Raw genomic sequence first — 10,396 nt, 5'->3', positions numbered from 1 at the left:
GTTCTAAAGTCCAAAGAGCTATGGCATGGCCTTTTTGATTTTTAAGTGCTGCTATTTTTAAGGAACCAAAATACTAATGGGTAAAATGTTAAAATTAAATTCACTGCATTAAATAAACATTGCTGTGTGTTTAATTTTTTTATTCTTTAGAAAATCAAACATGAGGAAAAACTGCATTTTCCTCTTTCCATACATTTCTAGATTTGGAAAGCGATAAAAGAAAAATTTCAAACTCACTTCATACAATTAGGAACTTTAAGATTCTTCAATACTTCGATACTCGATCGAATCAACTTAATTTTGTTACAAGTTTTACTTTGACAATGCCTCTCTATCCAGTAGCCATGTGAAATAAGCTGTACAACAATAAATCTTAATTATAAAGTGATAATTATTTTAAACACAAAACCTACAAATTGAAGAAAATTCATGCAAGTTCAGTTTTCATTTTGGCCGGCAGGTGGCACTAAAATGTCTTTTTAATTTAATGAATTGCATTGTACTATTGGGGGAATAATAAATGTATCTTTCAAATCAATAACAGAGAGAAACTCAACGTGATGTTAAGAACACAAAGACAGACAGGAGCCTTGCTCAATGTTTGACACTTTTTCAGTTTATTGTTCAGGTAATATCTGTGCAAGGATAAGAATTAGAAAAATCTACACATTACACATAATACATATATACTGTATATATCCTGTTCCTATGATACAATGTTATATTTACAAGCAATATTTAGCAGTAGGTGTTAAGTCATCCCATCGTATGTACCTTTTATACTTTAAAGAGATGTCGCTGAACCCTCTGGAGGAGGGGGCAACACATGTCATCAAGAGAAAGCAACAGTAACAGCCTGCAGAGACCCAATGCAACCTGGACAAGCTTGTTTCTAGTGCAGCTTCAGGGTGAAGACAGAACCTACAAACAGCTCAGCTCCATGTAGTTTATTAGTGCTTCAGTCAACTGAATTGTGCAAGTGTCTCACTTGTTTTAGAGGTAACACAGCTAATAATGTGGTAAAAAGAGATAGGGATATTGTTTCTTGAATAAAGCTAAACTTTGCTTCATCCTTTTTTTTGTCACATAAATGATCATGAAAGCTATGTAACGCTAACGCTTCATGTCTTGTGCACCACTGTAACTTGGTCTATACTGCCCCCCTCTGGACAGTTCTGAAATTGACAGATGAAGAATGAAATAAAGCAGTAAAGATGAGATGATAACATTTGCCTTCTATAAAAAAGACACATACAAAACACACTACAATGTCCACTGCAAAAGCAATTTTATCCCTGTGAGCCTTTTTTTTTTTTTTTTTCCAAATTGCAACCACAAATTTGTGTAATTAGTTGGAGTATGATATAAATAACCAACACGGAAAAGTGTGTATTTTTCTATTCTGTTCCTTTTACTCCGATGTCTCAAAATAATATCCAGTGCAATGAACGACTTTCAGAATTGCTAATTTAGAAAACAGCCCGTCTGTGTGTCATTAAAACTCACTAAAAACCTCATTTTTTTCGATGAAAATATAATGAACAAGCAGCATCAAGTAGACCAAGGAACACAGCAGATTACAGAAATTATTAGGTCAAGGCTATAAAAACAAATCCCAAGCTTTGAACTGCTTTGCTGGAAACTGCAATCCAAGCAAGTGGAGCATTAAACCAAGAGGTCCATGGTAACTCTGCAGTAGCAACAAAGATCCAATAGGCTAACATGACAATTTGTTAGCCTTGCACTTAACAAATCTGGTCTCAAAGGGGTAGAAGAAGAAGAAACCCATTGCTGAAAAAAAAAGCTAAAAGAAGCAGTAGCCCTCTAGGAAACATGTGAAAGTATGCCCCGTGGGTACATTAGACCAAAACTGAAACATTTCAGAGTGCAGTAAAATTACCACCACACATCACAATGAACAGTTCATCCACACAGTAGCATGGTTTCTTTAGTTGGGGCAGCAAAGCCAGTCTGAATTGATATAAACCCAATTTAGAACCAGCTGAAAAACCTGAACTTTACCCTTCATATATCCTCAGATGAAGCGACGGGTGTTTTCCAAAGAAGAATGTTCAGAGAAAGAGGCAAACGACTTGAAGCTAAAGTCGTTTAGCTTCAAGTCGACAAATTTATGTAACACTTTTCATACTCTTATTTCCATACAATTCTGAAAAACGTATAATTTTCCTTCCGCTTTATAATAAAGCATAACTTTAACTTAAAAAAAATCTCCCCAATAATCACACAACGTTGTGGTATGTAATTGTAACATGAAGATGTGAAAACGTACGAGGGGTTTGAACACTTTTGCAAAATACTGTATTTATCAAATGTCAGGATAGTGTTTTAAAAATGGCACAATGAGGTGGAGGAATGGTACTGATGCTGCCGATTCCCAAACTGTAAACTAAAGCAGCACCACAAGTTGGGATCACAACAGTGCGTGGAGCCATTTTGTCACATTTGTGCTTAAGTTGCCCGTCAGTTCAAGCCAAATCCCTGCGCTGCCGCGAGTTTCACCAGCACCTGCAGCATTTCCCAGATTTCTGAAAACTGCAACAAATATATATGAATGTGTATAATTTCCAAATGCTATATATGCTTTGAAGCTGTTGTCGAGGCAAATACGACAGTTTTAATTCCCACAGAAGCAGCATTCTGTGTTCATCAGAAGAACTGCAGCTTGAGGCAGCGGATATCGTCCTTCAGTCATGCCGTCTTCCAATATTGTTCCAAAGTGGGACAGTTTTCTCAACATTAACCTCTCTCCATCAACGTAAGTGGTTCTGAAGGAAATATTCAAACACAAAACCCCCAGCACAGTCTGGATGTCTACATGGTAAGTGGTGTAGTATTCCCGTAAGTGTGTCATGGTAATGGAGCAGGAAACCAGACACAAAGCACAAGCTCACAGCATCTCTGTAATCTAATATTGTTTCAGCGAGACGTTTCATATCTCGGTAAACAGAAATATTCTCCAGTGCATCTCTTTATTCCAGCTTTGTAAGAAGTCTATTAAGTAATTTTTATAGTTTAAATTCATATTTCTGTGTAATATAATCACTGTTAAACAGTACAGTCACTTGCTTCCAGGTGGAGTGAGAAGAAACCAGAAGCAGCAATCGTACCTCGTACAAGATTAGTGGGGAAATAATTGGACAAATTGGGTGTTGTTGTTTGCTATTGATATAAAGACGATGTGCTGATATCATTCATTATCCACATTGTTCTTGACAGCTGGCAGATTGGAGCTACATGTTACCCTGTTTGTCTGAGGACGAAGAGGACGTGGACGGCGATGGGGAGGGCGCTTTAGGAAACACCCTTTCAGTGGGGGTGATGCCTGGACTGCCCAGACCAGAAGAGCTGGAGCTGCTGGAGCGGTGCGGTCCCTGGCCAGGTCCGATCACCGGAGCCGGTCGCACAGGCCTGACCGGCGGGGGCCTTAGAGGCGCGCTCGGTCTGCGTGTCGACAGAGCTGGTTTGAAAGTGGTCATGGTCTCGGAGGAGGAGCTGCTGCTGCTACGCCGCTGGGCTGCGTCCGGGTCCCTGATCACCATGGTGTGCAGGGGGCTGGCAGACATTTCCTGGGCGGCACCGGGGTGCTTGAGGGGCTCCAGGGTGTCCAGGACAACATCGGGGGCATGTTTGGCTACATTCTGCCGCTCCAGCTCTCGCAATTCATGCAGGGCTGTATTCATGGTTTTCTCTATGTCCTGACAAAGAAAAGAAGAAAATTCTGTTTATTTTTATGAACATCAACAAACCAGAAAAGAAGTAACTAAATTTCTATGTTTTTTTTTTCTAAAGAGGGCTGTTACGCACAATTGACTTTTTTGAGTCTTAAATCATGGAGTAATGTCATTTCCTCATCAAAAACATACCTGGAGTGTGGTTCAAAGCTAACAGTTAAGATGAAACTTATATAAATAATAGAATGCTATTTACTAAATGTATTGCAACTTAACATTCCCTCTAAAACAATCCTATAATTCAAAATGCAAACATCTGCTACACCTTTTTTAATATATATATATATGTATAAATAAATAATGGCTAACCACCAGCACTTAACTTTCATTCTACAATGCAAGTCAATAGATGTAATATCTTTTATACAGCTCTATTTTCTAATTTATCCATCCATCCATTCATTCACATGGGTGAATGAATGGATCCATTCATCCGTATTTATCCTTGGGCATAATTTATCACGTTATACTTATCTTTAATCAACAATTATCACTCAGTGGTTTAACATTTAATTTCACAGGGAAAAAAAAGTTTTTTCCTAGATGTAAAAAATTTAAATGAAACTTTTTACAATTAAGCATTTCCCAGAAGCCTCTAAGTATTACACATGTGCAATACACTTAACCAAGCAACAACAACAACAACAAAAAAGTGAGTCGACTCAACTGCACTTCGATAACTCGTTGCGGCCCTCACCTCCGCGAGTGCCTCGGCCTCCATGGCTTTATGGTCCCCTAAACTGGCGTGCCGCGTCGTGCTTGGTGATGACCGTTGAGAGTGACTCTCGACAAACGCCTTCCTATCGGGGTGGTTGATGGAGCCCGAGCTGCCGAACGTGGTGAGGCGGCGCTTCTCCGGGCTGTCGGCGTGGGCCCTGCTGACAGCGATCTTGTGCGGGCTGCAGGGGCGCGGCATTACCCTGGGCGGCTGGTCAGCAGCCCTGGTGGGGCTGTGGCTGTCAGCACCGTTGTTCCTGTGGCGGGGAACTGCGGCTCCATCTGATCGCACTCTTACCCTGACACAATGGGATTGCAAAGGAGAGAAATTAACTTCTTTGTGTTAACTGGAATGTAATTTTTTTCACTTATGATCATATATTATTTGTTCATACTATTTTACTTGGAGTTCCCATATGGCTTTCATATAAATATTCCAGCCTTTCACGAAAATACAGGTTTTCAGGCCAATTTGTTCATTTTATCATATATTATACAGTAAAGCCCACTATAAAGTTGTGATAGATACTTCTTAAGTGGGCTGGCTTTAAGTAACCTGAGGGAAAAAAAAACAAGGAAGGAAGGATGGAAAGAATGAAGGAAATGGAAATAAGAATGACTATGAAGAGATGTAGGAAAAGGATGGAAAGAAATAAGGGCGCAAAGACCACAGAAGGAAGGAAAAGACATGAGGGAAAACAACATAGAAAAAAACAAAAGCTTATGATGATGGAAGGTGCAATTAAGAAAAGAAGGACAGAAAAACGGAAGGATGGAAGGAAGGTAACAACATTAAGACAACAGAGATAATAAGTCTGGAACAACAGATTTTCCCTCCTCTGATTTAGTTTTTTTCCAGATCCTGAAAATACTGACATCAAATGTCAGACTTTTCCAGAAGGTGGAGGTACCTCGTCTAGTAAACCTCACCTTCCTAATGCAGGTCCAAACCGGTTCTCAGCAGCCTGGTCACAAGGAGACCGACGCTCATTTCTTGACGACGTCCTGTCATCATAGTGAGATCCACTGCTGATCTCACTTTCTGTCCTCTGAATGCCGTCTGAGAAAGCATCATCCCTGTGAAACGAGGAATAAATCTTCGTGATTATGTTCTTTTTTAGTGACGTTTTCACATTGCTTATTCAATCTTAAAGGACTACGTGGTCTTGAAACACCTAGAGAACTCATTATAACCCAACATAAGCATTTAATCTCCAAAGTGAGTCCACGTTTCCACAGTACAAATGAACCGATCATGCACACAAACTAATTCAATTTGCTCAACAATGTAGCTTTGATTAAGTTACATGCTGGGAGATAAAGCTTTGGTTTTCAAGGATAAATGGCTGGAAGTGAAAGCGACACTATTTGAACACTGACTTGTCAAATTATAAATTCTTCCTTCTTCTGATTTTTTTTTGTTTTTTTTTTCTGTAACTAAAATTGCAAAAGAAGTAAGAAATGCAGAGACAGAGATGGGTCTTTAGTAATACTTTTCTATCAAACAAAAGTTTGCAAACAATGAATCTCGAAACAATAAAGCTTCACTTCACAAATTAAACTGCTACGGTTGTTGATCTGTACATGTCCATCCCAATAAATCAATATAATCCAAACGTTTTACTTGTTACTTTTATGATCGTATTAGCATCGTGCTTCTCTGAATTAAACCTCTGTAGGGTATTTTCATCAGCAAGATAAGAGACACCAGAGCCAACAATGCATATGCGCGAGCGGCTGCCATTAAAACAACCCGGGCCTCATTAACAACTCAGCAGATGTCCATGCTCGCATGCTAAGAGTAGGCAATGTAGAATGCAATATATTTATTCAAGAAATAAATAAATAAAATAAATATATCGAATAAGAATATTCATCTTATGCAATATTCTGTGGATTTTCTTTAGCTTTATGCTATGAGAATCAAAATGTATTGAAAGAAAAAAAAAAACCACTTGGAAAAATAATAATGGTTTCATTTATTATAAAATGTGTTACAGACTTTTACATGATAGCCATTTATTTAGATAATTTTTACACCATAAAACCAACAAATCAAGCTTACATGTCTTGCACTACAATGTACTGATGCGGGATCAGCCCATCCACACCGTTGTGCCGGCCCTCCCACCAATCCTCAGACGCTCTCATGTACAGCAGCAGAGACGCTCCCTTCTTAAAGGACAGCTCCCTTGAACTTCGCCCCACGTAGTCGAACTTGGCGATGGCCTCGATTGGCTCGAACTCTGCAGGAGTCGACACATGAAAGAGTTCTATATATATAACAAATCTCATTATTTTCACAGTAAGCTGGAAATGCCACAGCTGGGATCTTGACAGTGCATCGACTGCGCTTGTGTTTGACCTTCATCACTTGTGTTTGGCCCGGTCCCGTTGTCGATCTCGTCAAGAGCTCCTGGCTCACTGTGAGGGCTTTCACTGTGCAAGCAAAAAGAAATGCAAAGAATCAGGAATAAAAAAAAGAGAAAATAATCCCAAATATGTAAATAATACATCATTCTAAGCTTTTAGGGCTTTAATAGTTAGATCACATGCCGGTTTGCTCCTTTAGTCTGAAATTTGATTTGCAGATTTAAGCTGCAGGTAAACTGAGATGTAAATTCAACAAATTTGTCTGACACATAACTATGTTCTATAACAACCAAATGTTACTTTTTCTGTCTTTAGTTTAAGATCAGATTTAAATGCACAACTTGGTTTGTTTTTGACAACATGGTTTTGATTATGTGTCTGCACTTTTTAAGCAAAAGAATAAGATCTGGTATTGGCGAGAATCTAATGTTTAACCTGTTGCACATGTTTAGGCTTTAAGATGCTCGATTTCTGTGCACCTACCAGTACTCTTCACCTCCTGCCATGCATTTTTCATAGACCGGTCCTTCCAACTCCCGCTGGCTCGGAAAGATGGCCTCGTGGTGGATAATGATCGTCTTGATGACCTCGTTAACGTGTGCTTGGCAAGCCACGGGGTCCTGGTCGTCCGGTATGGGCATCAGCGTGGGGCCAAAGCAGATAGCCAGATTGTAGGGATCCATCATGTTCTCGTCGCTGTACTGGGAAAGACTTGAAGAGATGGCGGCGTTTAGTAAAACAGTCACAATAACGCTTATTTTAGCTGTTGCTGTGAAGGAACTTACTGATTGAGAAAAGCAAACAGGTATCTCATGACGATGATCACGGGCCGCTGTAGGGTCACAGTTATCTGCTGGAGATGATGAGCTCTTTCGCCACCAGAATCAAGTTCTGGGGAAAATGGATAAATAAACAGACCGCACATGAAACAATTTCAGTGACCAACTGGATAGTTCAGTGTATTTCAGATGGTTTCTCCTGTAAGGAGACTAACTGGTGGTGGAGATGAAGTCGAGGAAACGTTCTTTGGGGAAAAGCGGGTTTTCCAGCCCTCGGAAGTAGAGCTTGAGGACGCCTGCTACGGAGTTGATGTCATGATCCGTCTGATCGTCCACTAGTGGATCTTCTCCTGCAGACGAAACAAACTCTTAATCCTCTAATTACCCATTCATTGGAGCCGCTTTCATCTAATATGGCTCAGATGCAATCTTATATGTATGTCAAATTAGAGCGCCATAACGCAGTTATTCTTGCTCATTTATTATTATTTCAGGATGCTATGTTTTATGCATTAGGTGGTTTACATGTCCATTACAAGCGCTACAAGCGACTTGCAGCCTTCTTAATTGCACTTTAGAGTCCTGTGAGAGTTACAGTGGCTTTTCAGGTGGGCAAAACGTAATTTAAAATCGATCAAGGGGAGATATGGAGGCAACCTGGGGACTAACCTCTTTCAAATGCATTCTTAATGTCATTGACTTCGACCTGAGATCCTGGAACCCGAAATATGCCTTGTTGCTGAAGACCTGTGGATGGATAAAACCGTTGAGGTGAAAAGAGGGAGGTATCAATATCTACGCTACTTAAAAATAGCACAAGCACTGTTATATTACAAATAAATGTGGACAAATGAAACAATAATAAAATGTGCATAAGAAAACGATGTATTTTGAAAGAGGCATGCAGAATTTTAGCTTGAACAGACTTGGAAAACAAACAAACTTGAAAACAAGCAACAGAACAACTTTGGTCAAAAAATGAAAAATCTATTTTAATTTTTCCCCAAACAATATTTTATGACGTTTTTTTGATAAATGAAAACATAACTCATTGTGTCGACCTCAGTCAAATGACCTACTCAGGGAAAGTTCATAATATATTTGGTCGTTGGTGACATTGTGAATGCACTTCAAGTGAATGCACATCTATTTCATAAAACGCCAAAAAAAAAAAGGAAAATTAAACTATAGCATTTGCAGAAACTACACTTTAACCTCTTTACGATGGAGAGAACTCGAAACTTACCGTACAGATTGATGTATCGAATGCAGCTCTCAACCACCACTGGTATAGGCTGCCCTGAATCCTACATGAAGAGATACATCAGAGTGACTGGAGGTATGTAAACGACAGTAACAGGTGATAAATTAATATGTAGGAACTCTAAAAAAGAAATCTTATTAATTTATGATATTTGTAGGACATTATAATCATTAACAGCTAAATTAACATAAAACTAAATAACTTATGGTAAGTGTATCAAATATACATGTCACTGAATATATCTGAACAAGAATATGTACCAACCAACATGCAGCATTTTAAAACAAAAGAGCATTTTTACAAGAACAGGAAAAGAAAGCAGAGAAACATCAGCAAGCAAACAAAACCCACAGAGACAATCCCACCCTGCTTAAAGACAAAGTACCTGACTCCTGGCACGGACATTTCTTCTTCCCCTGGGCAGAGAGCAGTAAGGCATGGAGAGACAGAGCAGGAGAAGGAACCACAAAAGATTAGAAAGAGACAGAGAGACAGATCTTAACAGAGGCCTGGCCTGAGAGAGCAGCCAAAGCTTCAGCGCCTTGTGGGGTGAGAGACAGGAGGACACGGCCTGAGGGAGGAGGGTGAGGAAGGGGAAGCTGCTGCCGCAGAGCACTGGCAGGGCTCCTACAAATTTTTTTTTATTTCAAATTTGTACACTTATTCAGACTCGTTTTCTAGAAATATGTTTTGGCATGCCATCTGACAACAAAACACTAATAAATCCTGATTGGTGGATTTATTTCCACCAATCAGGAAACGCGGCAGTGAAACTGACAAAAGGCTATTGTGTTGCTTTTTGGACATCTGGACCAATTAGGGACAGTAAAAAATGCATTTTGAATGTAAAAATCTACACTACAATATCCTAAATCGAAACAAAGATAATCTATAACTCACAACTTGTGAGAAGTCATTTCACCACATAAAGAAATTTCAATACTTTGTTTTTCGCATCCCAGTTGAACACAAATCAAGAATGGACGAGTTTATTTATTTCACTGTTTTTGCAACAGTGAAATAATCAATTTATTTATTTATGAATGACTGCGTGTGTTTAGTAAGCAGTGTGACACAAACTCAACTTATGTTGTGGTAAGTCAAATATAAAAGTCAACTGAATATAAATCAAATACCCTAGTTTTCTTAAAATTCTGATTTGTATCTTTTAAAAATCTTATGTTTTATATAAAACAATAAGATATCATGCCTGGAATGTGTGGTTTTCTTTAAAGCCAATTTTTACTTTCCATACTTGTCCAGATTTTCAAAATCATACCATACAATTTCAGACCTTTCAAGAATGAGCAGAAACCCTGCATCGGGTTTGGACACATGCCTGCTAGAAAGACATGTTGGTTCAAATTTTGTCTATTTTATTAAGGACTCAATCAGTTTTATTGTTACCCTAATAAAAGTGGTTATGAGGGTAATAATCACTTAGCGCATTTACTTTTTGCTAAGGAAGAACCAGCATTATCTGTGGTCGAAATGTGTTTTTGATAAATGTA

General features: G+C 38.9%; 1 protein-coding gene across 4 annotated transcripts in view; it reads right to left on the bottom strand.

The window, feature by feature from the left end:
- Nucleotides 1-594: 594 nt before the first annotated feature.
- Nucleotides 595-10,396, bottom strand: part of LOC106923749 (SLIT-ROBO Rho GTPase-activating protein 3-like) — a 38,239-nt gene continuing 28,437 nt past the window's right edge. The window contains exons 12-22 of one of the 4 annotated variants that reach the window (XM_014996996.2): nt 9,271-9,301; nt 8,868-8,928; nt 8,291-8,368; nt 7,837-7,971; nt 7,628-7,733; nt 7,326-7,553; nt 6,835-6,908; nt 6,535-6,715; nt 5,400-5,546; nt 4,420-4,768; nt 595-3,716 (exon numbers count right to left, since the gene is read on the bottom strand). In XM_014996996.2, coding sequence (XP_014852482.2) covers nt 3,252-3,716; nt 4,420-4,768; nt 5,400-5,546; nt 6,535-6,715; nt 6,835-6,908; nt 7,326-7,553; nt 7,628-7,733; nt 7,837-7,971; nt 8,291-8,368; nt 8,868-8,928; nt 9,271-9,301 — 1,855 coding nt within the window. In that variant the 3' untranslated portion in view covers nt 595-3,251. The remainder of the gene's footprint in view (nt 3,717-4,419; nt 4,769-5,399; nt 5,547-6,534; nt 6,716-6,834; nt 6,909-7,325; nt 7,554-7,627; nt 7,734-7,836; nt 7,972-8,290; nt 8,369-8,867; nt 8,929-9,270; nt 9,302-10,396) is intronic. The other 3 variants (XM_014996997.2, XM_014996994.2, XM_014996995.2) reach the window with 3 other exon arrangements.

Source organism: Poecilia mexicana, unplaced genomic scaffold (assembly GCF_051168715.1).
Source record: "Poecilia mexicana isolate PSO_F unplaced genomic scaffold, ASM5116871v1 scaffold_5, whole genome shotgun sequence".
In the NCBI taxonomy this organism is placed as follows: domain Eukaryota; kingdom Metazoa; phylum Chordata; class Actinopteri; order Cyprinodontiformes; family Poeciliidae; genus Poecilia; species Poecilia mexicana.
This window is presented reverse-complemented; position numbering and strand designations above follow the sequence as displayed.